Here is a 19,007-nt window from a genome sequence, read left to right on the forward strand (position 1 = left end):
TTTAATTAAATCATGTATGTTTTAAGAAATAACTATTGCTTGAGCTTTGTTCTGTTGCCCTAACAAATAGATAAACTAGGGATTATGAACTAGGGTTCTAGGGATTAGTGCTAGGGTAGGGATTCTCTCAACCTCCTAAAAGAACTTGAGTTACTTCGGAAATGTAGAGTCCTAACCGCTAGTCTAGACGATCACGTATTGGCCAAACGAATAATGCAAAACACGTATACCGTTACAAAACTTCTCTTCAGTTCCGTTCCAATTTATGTAGGGCGAAAAATACGTCTTAAATAGGTAGGTTAGAGTTCGAAGCGGCACTACAGGGGGGGGTATATTACAAGCGTACTCAAATTTTCAGTTTAAACTTGAAAATACAATATATTTTCATCAGTTTAAATTAAATGGGTGGTTCTGGTAGTGTTGCGTTATTTATTTGTCATTGCGAGCACGCATCAAATTAAATTGTGCGAATACATAGTTTTTATAAATAAAGTGAATAGCATATACTATAGCGGACGGCCGAATGGCGTAGTGGTTAGTGACCCTGACTACTGAGCCGATGGTCCCGGGTTCGATTCCCGGCTGGGGCAGATATTTGTTTAAACACAGATATTTGTTCTCGGGTCTTGGATGTGCCCGTTAAATGGCAATAGGCCCGCCCCCTATTACATTGGGACTAACATAACACTCTGGCGAAAAGTGGGTGCAGCAATGCACCTCTGCCTACCCCACAAGGGAGTACATTAGTACAAGGCGTGAGTGCGTGTTTTTTTTTTTTTTTTTTTTTTTTGAATAGCATATAAAAAAATCAGAAATTGGAACAGATTTTCAGTATCGGACGAATTACGTTTATCTATTTTTTTATGAAAAAATATATAACAATATTTTTAACTTTTTAGGGCCTTACCTAACTTAGATACATGTTAAACGCTGTAAGGTGGCTGTCAAACGCCTTACAAATAAGCTAAATTTTAATTTAAACACCCATTAAACAAGGATTTACTTTATTTGATGTAACACAGTTTTAGTCCACTGTACGGAGCGAGAAGCGCTCCAGAAGTGCTACTCCACTAGGAAAACCACGCTATTTACATTTATGCATTCGCCACAATAATAAAATATTTTATTAACAAAGAGTTCTATTGAAACAGACATGTTTATTCAATGCCGAAACTGAGTGATTGAACACAAAAGAGCCTACTGTTTTTATAGTTATAACATAAAAATGTATTTTTACCAAAGGCACAAATGATCAGAAGTATATACTTCGATTACGCTTTATGCCATTGATTTTATGGTTCAAGGAAATTTAGGTATTTTCAGAACTACCAACGGATTGGTAAGATAAATAAATACGTCATTCACCGTGTAGAAATTTTAACTAATCACGCCGAAATTGCGAGTAATCTTTCTTAGTATTTCCAAAGATTACAAAACAAGAATCAGAATAGACTGAAATTTAATCTTCACATCAACAACGCTACCTACGCTTCCTACCTCACATGACATAATTGATTCTTCAGCCGGCTCTTGATATATTTTCATGGATACATCCTTTAGCATTTTATCACAATAGGCGAGCGAGAGCTTCCCTCGTATCTCCACAAAGTATTGTGTGTTCGGAAACGAAACGCCTCGATTTCATCCCTTAGGATGTTATATGTTTTTTCACAATAATAAATTGTGGCAGCATCGCATTTATTTTAGTAGATTAACTCACAGTGGGAGTAGATAAATAACGAATAGTTAAGTCAGTGCCAAATCTTGCATATGGAAAGCTACATGCACATGTAATATATGAATAGCTGTGTACCCTCAAGTACTGAACTTTTGTAATGAGGTGTGTAAATATTTTTACATTAAAATAAACACATGCAAGATTGTTCGAACGACTTGTGCAGCTAGAAGTTTAATATTTTATCTGATTTAAAAGTATTCGCACAACTTGCCTTTAAATGTACGGCACAAGTTTATACAGAGATGAAAACTTGAAGCCGGCTCACACAGTGTCTTTCATTTTAAATTCTATTATAGAGGCAAGCTCACATACGCCAGTGCTTACATTTCATCCAACATTTCCATTATGTTGGGTTCAACATTTTCTCAAGACCACTAATAAGCTTTCTAGCTAACCAGGAGAACAAAACTCCTTGATCTTGAAAGTTTTTTGAGCTCCGTTGCTTGTTATCTGTCCTGTCGTCTGTGTAAACTGAGATACGGTTCTGTGATTCCCTTAAAATATAAAATTGAAATTGTATCTGTATGTGGACAAGCAAATCTGCGACGCTGCGATTTTATTGTAAGGTGCATTGAAGGAAAAACTAGAAGAGCGAAACAAGTTTGACAAAAGACGTGTCAAACTGCCGCCGTGATATGATTTTAACTTTTTAGTGGTAACGCGGTGTTTACTGACGTTGTTTTCCAACGCTAGGAGTGGTGGGATAATATGCCTTTCCTAGATACACATGCTTAGAGTTTCAATCTAGCCCGAGGACGGTGCGAAGTGGTTACATGGGGTGTTTTGTTACTAACTAATTAACCCCAGAGCTCGCTTCATTTCTGTTACTATTTTATAACATAACCACGGTTAACTTACGTTTGCAATCTTCATGGTACAGAAGGTTTAAAGTTTTCATAGTAAGGTAAAATATTGAGCTCTATTGCTCATTTGCTCTAAACAGGGTGTTAAAAAGTGTAGGTATCGTAAACCAAAACAAGAAATCATTCTGAACAAACAAGACATTAAAAAAAAAGAATATTTGTGCTTCTACATAAAATTACAAGACCTTGTCACGTGACGTCTTATGAGGACTAGTGAACAAAAGATGTTCAGACTGAGAGGATGAGTGACCACCACCTTCGACCACCACCACTAATTACTATAGCACCAGCATACTTTTAATCTCACATGAAATGACTTCCAGTAACACAGGGTATAAAGTCCGCCAGTGTCGGGTTACATGTGACTTGCAAGTCATTGTTTCCAGGAAGCTTAATGAAAACGTTGTTCGGGAGAGTCGCTCGAGACAATTAGTGCCACGTGTCTTATTAATTACTAGCTTTGTTGTTATACGATTTCGTAGAGATTACTAGTATACATACTATACATATACAATTATACATATTATAAAAATACAATCAGGCGAATTGAGAACCTTTTTTTTTTTAAGTCGGTTATAAAATATTTAGTATGAGGTAATGACTTATCATTACCTCATACTAAATGAACGAGGGATATTAATAAATATTTGTTCAAGTAGATAGTTAGTACCTATTTACAACTTTAGCCAATCAGACGCCGCTTCTGATACAAGTTCTGATTAACTTAACGCCCATTAATATTTCAGATTCTTATCCATGATGGCCTAAGGTAAGCGTCCACCTTTGGCATCGTACTTAACGGACGCATCACATTCAGTATTCCTTTTTATAGAAATTTACATACGTACGTCCACTTCATAATCATTGCCGACGTCTACGAAAATCCATTTGGTCCGATACGTACGATACCGATAGCCCACCTATCATACCTTTAAGAAGTAATAATTTTTCGTAGTAGCCCGAACCCAACTGAACAGTAGACCCCCGCAATGTGGTCCCCATTATTCTGAATCGGTTCACACTCTCGGAAAGGTTGTGAACAATACCCTGCTAAATGTAATTCCTTGTTTCCCATTTGTCTTGGACCCACAAGCCCTTACAATGTACACCTGCGTACAAATCAGTACAGGTGAACGATTCACCCCATTATGTCGGCAAATTGTTTTATAGAACGACTTCACGTAATTGAATTGTAACTTAGTCATGTGTTTTTTCGGTTACAGCGTAAGTTATGTAGATTATACAGTCAGGATAGGCTTTTTGTTTGTTAAACATAGCATTAGCTTGGTATATAATACACTCCCCGGCAATGAAATAGTTCTACAAGATACGTCACTGCTTTTTAATTCCTCGTTTGTGTAATATTATCTTTGGGTAGACTATGTTACCTCATCATGTGATTGTGCTGCCTTTACGTGTATTTAAAGTATTCTGTAGTAGTCGGGTTTTAGTTTTAGAACATACATATAAATGTGTTCATATTATTGTCCAAATGTTTACCCAAACTCGTATTCCATGTGGCTGTTCCATTATTTCTATCAATATTTTGCCATTCTGTAACAACATTTCAAGTAGCTTTTTCGCTAATAATGTTGCTATGTTTTCTTTGCTAACATCTTGGAGTAGTATTTATACAAATAACCAATAGTAATGGAGAAGAGCTAAAGTTCAATTCAGTTTCATTCCGTGCTAGTTTTAATAGACTGTGGTACGAAAAAATACTCAGATTGAATAAGAAGAAAGAGTATAACAATAATTGACCTTTACTTAATGTACAGCCTGTAAAAGATATAATTATGTATGCCACCCCAGCGTAAACAGTTTGATCCTATGACTCATTGGTGAAAGAAGGATGAATGTGATAATATTCTATCGATACATAATCATACAAAAAAAATCTATATGTAGATTAAGTTTTTTTAATGTCACGTATCACCAGGTCATAAAATTAAAGTGGGTATACTAGTAGTAGGTAGGCGTTGGAGTGAAATATTAATTTATTTTCCTGACTGTACCTACAGATCAGACAGATCTATCTGAAACCGCTTAGAAATCTAAATCAGACAATGCCACCGAAGCTATCATTAAATCAAATTGAATCTAAAGTGGAATAAACCACAACAACAACGCAACTCATTTGGGCTAATAAACCGGAATTGTTTTGATTTTGGCCGAATAAATAAACCATTCGAATCCGGACTCTAATCGGAATAAATTATGATTCCGATTTATACGTCAGGTAGGTATTATCAAGAAGATCTATGTACGATTTTTATTATTTCATTTTCGCAGGTAAAAAACCTGTCTTCCTGAGCGACTTTCATTACGTACAGGACCAACACTGAAATCGCCAAAAAAAATGTTCCATACATACTAATTGTACCTGAACACTGAACAGGTATTCGTGTAATGGGGACTGTAACTCACAAAACGCCACCAGTCCAGTCCAGTCTAGTATCGGGGATTCGGCTAGCGTTTAAAGATTTCCCCAATAGTACCTCCTACATCTGAACAAGCTAGCCAGTAGGCGTAGCATAGGTGGTACCCGTATGATAAGGTTTGATTATGTTAGGTATAAGCCACAATAATGCGGGCGAAATCTTGTACTGTTTGTACTACAGCATTGCGATTCTATAAAGCTAATTGTCAAAACTCCATTCTGAATCCGGAGTGAGTTTTGAAATTAACATTCTGTAATTTCCAGAGATTTTGACAAATAATGTATGGGATGACATACGTGAAGTGAAAGGTGAAGGGAGAGTGAAGATCGAAGTGAGATGTCTGATTTTACAGAATTGCAATGCAGAAGTGAAAGGTGAAGGGAGAGTGAAGATCGAAGTGAGATGTCTGATTTTACAGAATTGCAATGCAGAATTGATAGTATACTACATTGTGCTGTATGCAATCGATAATTCTATATTCTTTGTATTAATATTACTGTAACATAACTGAAACTTACACAACACATAGCACTTGTACTAACTTTAAAACTTATTTTATTAATGAAACAATATACCTAATCGATGATATAGGTGCGCACATGTTTAGGTACATATGTATACATGCATACATATTTTGGACATGGGTACTATAGTGATTATTGTATAGTATGATTGGCAAAATCCTAACAAGTTACATTCCCCACCACCCAAAGTCAACAACATAAAAGCGTTCACTCTATCAAGTAGCTCCTCGTACATTGTACCTAAACATAAACTCCAACTCACGAGTTCACGTTTGTAGCTTCGGACACAGTGTTCTCAGCTAATCTACGAGATAGCCCGGGGCCAGACGATGCTAATAAGTTTTAGGGACATCTTGTTATGCAAAGCTTGCGGTTTCAGCGAACCGCAGGGTCCTCGCACAAATAGCAAAGTTATGTGAAACACAGAGCAAGACCTGTTCCTAGGTCTTAGACATTTTGTAGTTTTTGGTGGTTGTAAAAACAGCCAAACTTAGCTCCTGATGAACTGTACGGTGTACGTCTAGTACAGGTTTGATAGTTTATCGAAAACTATAAAAGTTTACGTTTTCTCGCATACAAAGTGTAGCGGAAACTATCATTAAACTTTTGACAGATAATGTATGCGATGACAGTAGAAAATCTAAACATTTTTCGTTTTCAAAAATTGCAAATCTTGTTTTACACGCTCTTATCCAGTTTTCGCGCAAAACAAATGATATATTATTTTGATTCAGAATAGCTCACTGAACTCGACCTAATTAGCATAATAATGATATCGATTCTGAAGGCAGAAATTTTAAATTTAGCGATGTCAAAACCTTAATTTCTTTGTTTAAAATTCGACTCTATGATTGTTTCCGTAAATGTCATTTTATGCTAGCAATTTTTTTAGTTTGACAGCGTTAAAATTAGAATTTCTGCCTTCAGAATCAACATCAATATTACGCTTGCCAGGTAACTGAAATTAAACGGTCCACGTACGTTACCTATGTTTACAAAGTATGTTTTGTTGAATATACAAAATTCTATCAATTTCTGCCAATAACATAATTAAAGACGATTTCACCTGATGGACCTCCTTAATAGTTTACTGACAGATAATATGATTAATAATCATAGGTGGGGACATCTCACACACGGCCATCCGACTCGGATTCCCAAACGAGACAGAGCCTAATATGTCTTCACAGATACATAGATAGATACATATTATGTACATATTAACACCCCAGACCCGATTACAAATCTGTCTTTATACGAGATTGCCCTAGCCGGGATCTTTGACATAGGAGTCTTAAGGAGGAGACTAACCACTACACCACGATCATCAATGATTGATGACAGATAAATAGTAAGTAAAGTATAATATATTTTGAGTCCTTCCAGATATAATATTACTTTTATATATGCAGCTTACATTGTGTGCCTAAACTAATTTAGTCAATTTAATCACATTACAACGCTGATGGATTTTAACTGCCGGAGGTTTTAAGTAAACAATGATACCTACATAAACGGGAACACCCAAATATTCCGAAAAACTTTTTTCCGAATTTGATAACACCGAATATGTAATTTACGAAATATTGCAATACCGATTTTTTAAAATATCGAATTATAAAAATTACGATAATTATAATTTCGAATATTATAATCACGAATATTGTTATTACGATTGTTAAATATACGAACGTTAAATAATACGAATACTTTAATATACGAAAAATAAAATACCTATTTATTAAAATCACGAAAAATTAAAATCCCGATCGGAAATATGATAATTCGTGATTTTGACAAAAATTCATCATATAATATGCCATTTATTTCCAAACTAAAGTGACTTAATTATTAATTTTATATAGTTTTACATTTTACAATTTAACATTCTATATCAAAATTTTATCAATTATCTTAAATTCACTATGATGCATTATTAATTATTAACTTTACTAAATTGATTACATTTCTATAACTAAGTATACATTATTTATTAATTTAACCAATTAATATCAGTACTTACTCTATTTTTATTACATTATTAATTTAAATTAAGATAATTTCATTATTAATTTTACTAAATTGATTACATTTGACAAAAATACATAAACGTCTTTAAAACTTCAGAACCAAAACCAAAAGATAGGTGCGACGACGAGCAAAGCGAGGAGGAGCGTGTTAGGTGCACATAGATATCGAAAAACAAAGCGGAGCGCAGCGAAGCGGAGCGGAGCGTTTCAAATATAGAGTAAAATTTTTGTTATACAGTAAAATATTTGTAGTATTTGTTGTTAAGTTACAGAACAAAGCCAATATAATATAAATATAATATAATACAATTGGTCGGATTTTTACGGTGGTTAACCTTAAAAAGTTTAGGACTCAAACCTAAAGATAGGTGCGACGACGAGCAAAGCGAGGAGGAGCGTGTTAGGTGCACATAGATATCGAAAAACAAAGCGGAGCGCAGCGAAGCGGAGCGGAGCGTTTCAAATATAGAGTAAAATTTTTGTTATACAGTAAAATATTTGTTGTATTTGTTGTTAAGTTACAGAACAAAGCCAATATAATATAAATATAATATAATACAATTGCTCGGATTTTTACGGTGGTTAACCTTAAAAAGCTTAGGACCCAAACCTAAAGATAGGTGCGACGACGAGCAAAGCGAGGAGGAGCGTGTTAGGTGCACATAGATATCGAAAAACAAAGCGGAGCGCAGCGGAGCGTTTCATATAATACAGCTTAATAAATATTGTTTGTATACGGATTATGCTGTTAATAAACATACTCGTACAATTCCTAATATATGACTATTTCTTGTTCACTAAAAACATTCGGGAATTTGTATTTTCGGAATATAAAAAATTCGGAATTCGTAATTTTAACAATTCGATATAATAAATAATCGTACTTTTGAAACATCGAAATTATAATATTCGGAAATATGACTTTCGTCATTTTAATTAATCTGTGGTATGAAATTTCGTTTATTATACTATTCGTGATTTTCGCTATTCGGAAACTTAAAATTCGGGATTGTGAATTATTCGGAACTATGAAATTCGTAATTATGAAAATCGTTATTTTCATATTCGTAAAAAAGTAATTCGAAATTCTGTAGTGTACCCCTACATAAACATGTATATGCCGTGACAACCTACCATATTGCCCATTGATCGTTAAATGTCTAGCTTCACTACAATTATCCAGTTTATCGGTTAATGCATGTTATAATAATAGCATTTATATTATATATTAAATATCTAAAGCGTTGTCTTATAAAATATTTTTATTTTACGCTCGTGCAGAATGGGTGTGTGATTATGTCTTATAGGTAATGGTTACGTATATACTAGTAGGTACGTTTTTCTTCTATTTTTTTATAATAACTTAAAAGTACTTACTGTTCCTTTAATTATAACAAAGAGGGTAACCTAAGAAATTATGTGAAAAACGTAAAACTTAAGGAAATATTACACTTTGAATTTGCAACAAGTTTACAAAGCTTTAATCAAATATCCTTGCGCTATAATTTGTTAAGCTTAGGCCAGATTACAGAGTAAAGATACTTAATTGTTTTAAGCCATTACAAATTATTATCCCGGAGTTTACTGGGGCCTAATGTTACTGAATCCAAGGACATTGTTAATATCGACACAACTTTGTAATTAATTTTATTAAAACAACTATAAGGAAAATTAAATAAAATCAATCAAGGTCAAGTATCTATTGTATTCTGAGTAACATAACGAGGCACTACCAAAATTATAGTATACTAGCATTTTTGCAACATACACTCACAGGCAATGAAATAGCCGACACCAAACGACCCCAATTTTTTCAAATATTTAATTTAAAATTTGCTCAAAATATTACCGTTTTTAGTTGGTAATATACTGATGCTTTTTAAATGTACTTTAATGTTGCAGAAGGCGTTATAAAGCTAGCTAGCTTTTTCCGTTTATAAAATAGTTCAGGAGTAATTTGCTGTTTTTCTCAGTGGAACCTTTTCATTGCCCGTGAGTGTATAAAGAAAAAAACCATCAAAACAAAATACTGCGGCACGGTTACGCGGTTCATTAACATTGCAAAATTTTCAATTATTCTTTGACGCAGTCGAATTTCTCCGAAAGCACTAACTTAATGGCAGGTACTAATATAACGGAATGTTTGCGTGGCGACCTAGATTACGATGTAAATCTGAGGGCTTCCTTTCTCCAGCAGTAGGTACCTAACTAGCGAAGGTTCTATGGGTTGCGTCTCGCGATTGCTCGATTTCTGGCATCGTAAAAATGTGCGCAAATGTAATAAACTCTTTGATTCAAGGCTGGCATCCCACGAACTTTAGGTTCTAAGCAGCTACCACTGTTCTAAATTAAGCTAGGTTTAGGGTTCTATTTTACAGTATTATTATCGGTATTATCTGTATCTCAGTGCCTGGTACTAGTTCACGTATTTTGTCATCCTTTTCTCACCACACCGTCCACCACGGGTTGTGGGTTCACACTCTAGATACGATATATCTAGATTTGATGTCACGGAGATGGTAAAGTTGTAAAATTCTTACTGCCGGATGAACTCCATGCACAGGAAAATATTTCAAGGCGAAACTAAATTCGCGGGCAACAGTTAAGTATAAGTTTAATGAACCATTAATTTTTAATGAAATGGCTATGAGATTATGAATACTATTTTCGAATTGTAAATAATTTCAAGTGTAATTAAATAATTTTATGTATGTTTCAGCTTATAATTTAAATAAATTATAGCAGTACTTCTCAAAACACATATAACGGTTCAAATCCCGGCAGTAACATGCACAGAATTTATGACTCTTATATCAAAATCCAGGTTGAATTTGTCCTGCAATGGATTGATAATGCCTAATAGTAATTCTGTGATGTTATGGTTATTAGTTACTTAGTAAGTATAATGCTAAGTGAAAACAAATTGCTGTGCTCCTGGATGGCACTCAAAACTTGGTGTCAGGTCAGCGAGGTTACTTTTGATTTCACAGTAAGTAAGTAATTTATTTAATTTAGGGGCGGTTTCATCATCACTTTAATTTGTAATTAAAGTATTGGATATAAATTTTACTGTAAATACCTACTAAAAATTTAATAAACCATAACTTGAGTTAGTTATGGATACTGGAGCTTCTTTAGACATAGGATAGCGTCGGGAAGCCTTGAAATTATTTGAAAAGTCCGTAAAATATTTAGGGACTGTTTAAGCATCTATTTTTAGAAAGATCCCGTCTTAAGGAACTTAATTGAGTCTTGCATCTTTTATTCTTCCTTTTGAGACCTTTGAAGTGACTGTGGGTAATAAATTTAGTGCTTTATAATTTTGTTAGAGCGGGCTGTAACCAAAGTACCGTCCTTTTAACGGAATTTATCAATAGTTGTTATTATTATGTAAACAGACAAAATAGTAGACCAGACTAGTTATCATGTCTAGATGTGCTAAATCTAGGTGTGGGTAGGTTTCCTTGTGATGTTTTGATTATTTATCATAACTAATATTATAAATGCGAAAGTAACTGTGTCTGTTTGTTACTCTTTCACGCCAAAACTACTGAACGGATTTGAATGAAATTTGGTTTACAGATGGTCTAGACCCTAGGAAAGAACATAGGCTATTTTTTGTCCCGGAATTCCCACAGGAAAACTTTTTAAGGCGAAGCAAAGCTCGCGGGAACCACTAGTGTATAATAAAACTAAAAATCGATATTAGAAAAAAAACAACGGCAGTATTTGAACCCATGGCCTCACGAATAGAAGGACGAGATCTTATCCGTTCCACGGCTTCTTAGATACGAATATACTTAGTAGATTTTATTAAAATAAGTATTTACTTATTTTTTAAAATATTTATACAGTGTTTTATATGAGCACTAAACTAGTAAAAACTATATTTCAGGAGTCAATTCCCTTCCATCTAGGTTCAGTTAGCATGGTGATACAAAGCAAAATATACTAAAATACATTTAGGGAATAAATATCTAATAAATAAAATTAAGGAAATATTATTATTAGGTAGTAGTTAAAAATTATGAAGTTAATTATCATCGCATCGTTACCAAATAATAAACAATAAATATACCTATAAAACCTGCTGGCTTTAGAGCCACGGTTATACTAAAAACAAAAGATAATGATGTTGAAGTAACTGTGTTGTCTCACGAATATAACAAGGTTACTGTAATTTTATTTTCTTGTTTTTGTATCATAATGTTGACTTTTGTTTTAAGGATTAATTAATTTAACTAGTACAGGTACAAAAAGAGGGTGTTTATATTATAGTGATTAATGCTAATTTCAATCATTTTGATTAAATAAATCTTGCTTAGATACAAGTCTTCGTGAAATAAAAAAAAAACATTTACTGTACCTACGTATTGTAGTTTATATCATTATAGCAAACAAAAAAATAAAAATATAATTTACTAGCTTACGATAATAAATAAAATAAAAATTACTGCTACATAACAATTTCTTCAAATATATAACAGATAAATTTACTAATTCTAAATATAATTTACAGTACACTAACCTGAATGAAGATGTGAAGTTTTATTTCCTTGTTTTGAAAAGTTCAAAATCTCCACACTCATTTTAGTTTCAAGCACTTTCAAACTTACTTGTCCACAACCTTTTGCTTACTAGAGTTCTCGCTAAGTGCAACACTTTGGTCTTCTATTCATAATTATTGGAAATTTTGATATGTCAAAGTTTCATATTCAAATTGACGTCCACTGTACTAAGATATGATGCAAACTTTTTCTTGATACGTTTTAAGAATTTGAATTCCTAACAAGTCACTTTCTCGTATTAGCGGCCAGCGCGACGCTACGCGAGCGTAGTGCTACGCCGAGCTACGCCGTAGTACTGGCGTAGTACTGGTAGGTACCGTAGCAGCTACACAATCCTCGTAGCAGAGATCTGAAGTTTTGTATGAAAATATAATGAATTTTTGAATATATAGTATTAAAATAAATAAAATACTGTTTTATTTGTCTTGTGCGTTAACGAAGAGTCCAATTTAGTATTGTTCAAATTTTTACTAATTTTATCGCGTGTTTCGTTTCGTATTCTAACTATTCTGCAGGGCTATAAAAACTAGACTCTGTTTATACGGAAATAACCTAAAAAAATAATTCTAGTTAAGATTACGGAATCAGTAATCACCTTAAATAAATTACCGTAAGTACCGCTTCAGGTATTAAACTAAGCAGTAACATATATTTAGTTCTTGTTTAACGCTTTAACCTTTAATAAGGCATGGCTACATGTTTTTTTTTGTTATGTTATGGCCCATTATGAGATAAAATTTTAACCAAGGTGGGATCCATATTCCCATTGCCTTTTAAGGGTTAAAGTTAAAGTGTCTTTACTGCATAAAACTGTGTATTGCATTATAACCATGATCGATTTATCAGCTAATATGCAGCATCGTTGCTGTAGGATGTATTGTATACGCTGCGGATGGATGGATGGCTGGAAATTTGACACCTTAATGGATTTCGGTTTGTGTTGTCGATGTCACTGTCTCAGAGACAACAGGCATTTGTCTTCGGAGCATTTGAAACTGGTATTAAAAGCCTTCAGATAAGTTAAATAATACACAGATAAAAACTTATCGTATCTGCGTAGTGTGGTTAGGTTTTAATAGCTAAGTTGCTAATACTTATGCAGATTGTGGTGCACCGTATTGCAGACTTAATATTATGATATTTTACAAAATATTTTTGAACGATAATAAAAAATAGTTCTTCTGTAAGTAATAAGTTTGAAAAACTTGCAGAATTGTGCTTGCAACACGTGTTTACACCCTCGCACAAGTTGACTTTTGCAATTTATATTGATTTGATTTTGATTTTTAAAATATCTTTATTGGCATAAAAAAGTTACATATGACATAAGATTATTCAACAAAACTTACGGCAACAACATGTAGGTAAAATGCTTATAAGGCTGAGACATTCGATGCCTATTAAAACTTTAAACTTATAATATACAATTTATATTGCCGCCATTACAGCAGCCGTAAATAAAACCAATGGCAAATATTAATACAATACAATACAATCCTCTTTATTTGCACCAAAAACAAAAAAATAACTGTACAAAAAGGCGGCCTTATTGCTTATAGCAATCTCTACCAGACAACCTTTGGATGGAAGAGAGTTTAAAATAAAATAAAATAGAATATTAAATTGTGAAAAATTGTGTGGAGACTAAATACTGCTCTTGTTCTTACAATAGCGGTACACGCTTATATACAGTATCGTATTTTTTGTACACAATCTTATCGGAAACGCTTTCAACCGGGGTCATAGCACTTTTTGTGGTATCTCAGAGTTTGTTTGAAATAGAATCCGGATCACTTTCAATTATTATTGAATTCAAACATATTCAGAAGTTTTTTATGGCACTAGAAATATTGAGGTTATTATTTTATGAACTGTAGCTGTAAATTATATGTACCAAAATATTCAAAGTGTGAAGGATTTTATAATCATATGGTAATTATAATATTGTTATGTGAAAGGCATGCAATGCATATGTAATGCAAATATTATGATTGGTTAAGTACCTACTTACCTTTAACTTTAAATTTTTAAGTTAATTTAGAATATAACCTAAATTGGCTTCTGCGATTCGTATTGGCAAGTACTTGAGTGTTATGGTAACCGGGGTCTGATAATATAGCTAGTAAATGATAGATTGCAGGTAGGTGGGTTCACATATCTATAGATGTCCTAAATCTACATTTGCAGGTTTCCTCAGGATGTTTTTTATCACCTTAAGCTAAGCACATGAATTCTTTATTTGAAAAGACTTGGATACAAGTCATTATTTGAACACACGGTCTCTCGAATCATCATGTTAACCACTAAACCACCACGACGCAGGTTTGACATACATATGTACTTATTAATTCTTTAACTAGTAGAGTAAAAACAATATTTCATTGGTTTTGGAGCTTAAAATAAAAATATAAAGCCCAAAACATGGTGGCCATATTTTGACCACTGCCTGTAAAAGGCTAACAACAACACAACCTAAAATTTGAAGGCCCACGAATAATAACGCACCCTCTCCTCTTTTTAAAACCTTATTTGTCTACGACAAATTAGTAGACATTCTCTCTAATGGGCACAGAAATAAACGTCGACAATAACACTCTGGGATAAACTGAACGCTTAATTAGAAAACTCATTCGTGGACCTCAGCTGAGTTGGAAACTTTTTGTTCCCGTGAGAGTACAGTCGAGGACATGTTTATCTACGCTCAAGGAGTTTAATAAGTACATTTTACGCGTTGATAACAAACACAGTGATTTTTTTGAGTTTAAAAAAAAAGTTAAAGGTTTTCATATAGGTTACAAACGAAGTTAAGTTTTTTTTTATTGGTCTATTGGAGTTTACCCACCTTGATTGTTCAAATGCTTATAAATATTTTAATTAAAAGATATATACATGGTATGATATAGCCGGTTAAGGGTTAATAAAATAAATACCTACACGGTAACTCAATAATAGGGGAACTTAACTATTTATTTTAAAAAAATCTTTGTTTGAAAGGATGATATTGTTACAAATAAATATATAACTTTTACCATTGCGCAAATAGTAAAAAAAAAACTGTAACTTTAATTAAGTCTCCAAACCAGACGCTTTCAGACATCCTCTTCCGTTTCGGGTGCTATTTTTGTTTCATAACCAAGTAACTATAATACCCTTGACCCAATCTAAGTCTAAGAATAGCTGGAGCACCCTCCAGTGGGAGGCCACTCTTCACAGTCGCGGCGACACGTCGCAACCATAACGAGATCATAACGCGAGCCACACTTTTTATTAGACAAAGCCGTAAAATTGACAAACGGCCCACTGCCATCTGCGGTGCGTGTGGAGGCACGAATGGGCTACAATCAGCTGTTGATATTGTTAAGTTATTAGGAAAATTCATATGTTAATCAAAATTCGGAAATGGACTTGCTCTATACAGTATAATGAGGGATTATGAAGGTAGAGCACCCAAAAAGAGGAGCACAAAATTGTACATTCTGAACAACTTTGCTTTTAAAAATATAACTGCCGATGGCCAAAATTATTAAGGGCCTGTTTCACAATGTCTGGAATGATCTGGATAATGTCTACCGATGGGATAAAAGTCATGCTGTCACTCTCTATTTTTGAGATAGTGACAACTTGTGTTTTATCCGATAGTTAGCTATTATCCAGACATTGTGAAACAAGCCCTAAGTAATTTATATTAAGTATGTAGTAAGATTACTGGCCGCGGTAAGCTTATTTGGTCCTGGAGGTGTCCAAAAAATATCATAGGTCTGCCTCATATTAGACTTAAATGAAATATTTTTCACATTGGTCCTACCTCCACTTATATCTTGGTATAATCTTGGGCCCTGCTTATTTCCGTCGATAAATCAGGGGATCGGTTTGAAGAGACGTTTTCCTCCCTTCTCGCCTCGTCCGGCCGAGATTATTGGATCAAATGAATGGCGTGGATTAACACGTCAAACAGTTTTATTGCATCAATAAATAAGAAATCTAAAAGTCTATCGAAAGATCTTCACGAATTATGTAAAGTTGAAATATTTTGACGGTCGAATGGTATAGTGGTTAGTGGCCCTGAATGGTATACCGAAGGTCCCGGGCTCGATTCCCGGCTCGGATTGGAACTTAGGTGATGATATTTATATTTTATATGTATCTATATATGTATGTGTGTAGATATATCAGCTGTCCGAAACCCATATCCCAAGCTCTGCCTACTTTGGGGTCGGATAGCCGTATTTGAGATGTCCCAACATACTTATTTATTTAGTAGCTAATGAAATATACTGCGGCGGAGGAATATAATATGTAGAATAAATGCGTTTAAATAAGTCATGGATTTGATCAAAATCAATAACGACATTTTATTAATGTTAGGTGTTCACCAAATAAATTAATCCACTCTACGCTTTATAATTATGATGAGAACTGTACGCACTCCGAGACTGTTTCTAGAATACGTCGCCTTAAATTATGGACGTGTCCCTTTTTATGTCTAAGGTAAGATGAAAAGATAAAGTTAGACGTGTGAATCAACATTTTCTGCTAAGCTGTGGGTTTTAAAGGGTGTGGACTATTTTTTATGTGAAAAAGTTAACGTTGATCGGGTAGTTTTATTTTATCATTCTTTGAGGAATATCACATTTACTAAATTTTGTTTTATTCGTCATAATAATAACTGGGATATTACTTTAAAACATTCCATTTGCCTATTTTCACAACACAGTTTTATCAAATTTGGAGCCGCCGTTCTAAAATTATGCACTAAATTATGACGGAAGCGGAGTGGAGAGTTACTTTTGCTCGATGATACAGTCGGTCGTTAAGCAACGAGATTGAGTTGTGGTCAGCGCAGTTAGCTCCCCACATCCTATACCATGGTCTTCATCAGGCAGAAATCACTTTAAAATCATTTGGCTAAACGTCAAACCTTTTTCATCCACCCAAACTAAACTTGCTTACTAAGTATGTAACAAATTACACTACCACCGCCAGCGTATAGCAAATTACGTCTCTTGTTCCCACCGCCGCCGCCGCCGCCGCCGCCGCCGCGCGCCGTCGCGGTGGGCTGTGGTACACAAGTTTCAAACCCACTTTATTTATAGGTTTATTTTTAAACTGGGTCGTTAGCTCTGGCTATTGGAGTTTATGAGTATTAGAGCCGCACTGTCGAGTGAATAACAAATAGTAGCGCGAGGAAAATTCTCACACTCTATGCGCTATATGTATATATTGTTTATGAAAAAAATGGTGTGTGAATCTTATACAACCGATATAGGTAGATAGATAGATATAATATTCTTTGTACACAAGAACAGATTTATGTGTTCAGATACAAATAAAAATCGATGTACTTACTTAATTACTGACGACATTTTGGCGAAAATTTATCCATCCCGTACACTTTTTTTATCTAAACTCACTTATTAACGTCAATAATAATATTTAGTAAATCTAATTAACGTACTTATATTGATAAAAAAAATATATATAAGCATACTAGCTAGCATGCTTCAGCTACAGAAGCTTAAAATAACTATTTAGAGGTATAAATATTAATCGAAAATTATGCATGGAATACATTAAGCACGAAGCACTTTGACGTAGCAAACAAAATTATAGTTCACATGTAGTGTTAATAATATAATATGTAAATATATTATTTAAGAAAAAAAAACAATTATAAAAAAGATTGGAGAAACTAATAGAAGCTTATATGTAATTACAGTTAGGGCCGGCTCACGCTACACACTCGCGTATCGCCTACTTTTAGTTATACAAATGGCGGTATTGTCGTTTAAAATTATCTCTTTCATCGACCGATGAAACACGGAAAATATGGTCAGATAAATTGCAATATTCAGGAAGAAACTACAGCATCTTTAGAAATAAGTATGATAAAACATAAAATACTCTTTATTGCACACCAAAAGAAACAGTTTCACAAACATAGAACAGAAAATAAATAGCTCAATCAGTTGCCTTATTAAATGTACCTAATTAGTTTCATTAGAAAATTCAGTGTATTTACATGATAGCCAAATTGGATGGATGTTTTATTTAAAGATTTCACGGTGACAATTTGAAACTGTAGTACCCGAGTAGTAAAAGTTTTAATTAAAATTTTAACAACTACAAAGAAATTCATGCCTTTCACGTCCAGAAAATTGCTAAGGAAGTCAGCATAAGATAATTACATTTTTACGACTGTGCTATTTAAGTAGAGTCTATAAAGTCCTGAAAACGGAAATGGAAAAGTAACTAATTGTTTAAGCCGGTATTAGATCGATCAATTACTTGTATTTATTACAAAAAAGAAAAAAAATTAAAAAAGATTATCAATCGGTAGTTTACTTGGATTAGCGATCGTATTCAAATATCGCTGATAACTAACCAAAAATCTTTGCAAAATCGCACTCTTAATTTTCATGACTTTATTCATAGATGGTATTTAGATTCTGATATTTAGCCGAATAAGCTCCTACACATTCCGCTGTTTATTCGTTTTCATGTCTTGCCAACTAATTAATAGGATTTTGTAAAGTAGCAAAAGATAACTACTTAAAACACAACTTTGTACGTAATTATTAAGAACGAAATAGACTAGGTCTTGTTAAACGTGGCAGTATTCACGTTTGAGAAAAAGCCTTTGACAAATTAAATCCCTTTCTTAGGCCAGTTTCATAATTATAAATTGTATAGTAACTAAAGGGATGGGAGCTCAAAAGGAATATTTTAATTATAATAGTCAGTTAGTTAGTATTATGTATACCTATGTAAGCATACCGAATCTTAACCGACTGGCTATGAGTATATTTGTTTCACCTTTAGATATAAATGAAACATGTATAATTA

At 33.7% G+C, this 19,007-nt stretch overlaps 1 protein-coding gene across 6 annotated transcripts in view; it reads right to left on the minus strand.

Annotated features, from left to right (window-relative positions):
* Positions 1–12,445, minus strand: part of LOC119693046 — a 45,603-nt gene extending 33,158 nt beyond the window's left edge. For all 6 annotated transcript variants that reach the window (XM_038115181.2, XM_038115180.2, XM_038115185.2 and 3 more), the window contains exon 1: positions 12,125–12,445. In XM_038115181.2, coding sequence (XP_037971109.2) covers positions 12,125–12,185 — 61 coding nt within the window. In that variant the 5' untranslated portion in view covers positions 12,186–12,445. The remainder of the gene's footprint in view (positions 1–12,124) is intronic.
* Between the last annotated feature and the right edge of the window lie 6,562 nt (positions 12,446–19,007).

This window comes from Plutella xylostella, chromosome 8, assembly GCF_932276165.1.
Source record: "Plutella xylostella chromosome 8, ilPluXylo3.1, whole genome shotgun sequence".
NCBI classification, from domain to species: Eukaryota; Metazoa; Arthropoda; class Insecta; order Lepidoptera; family Plutellidae; genus Plutella; species Plutella xylostella.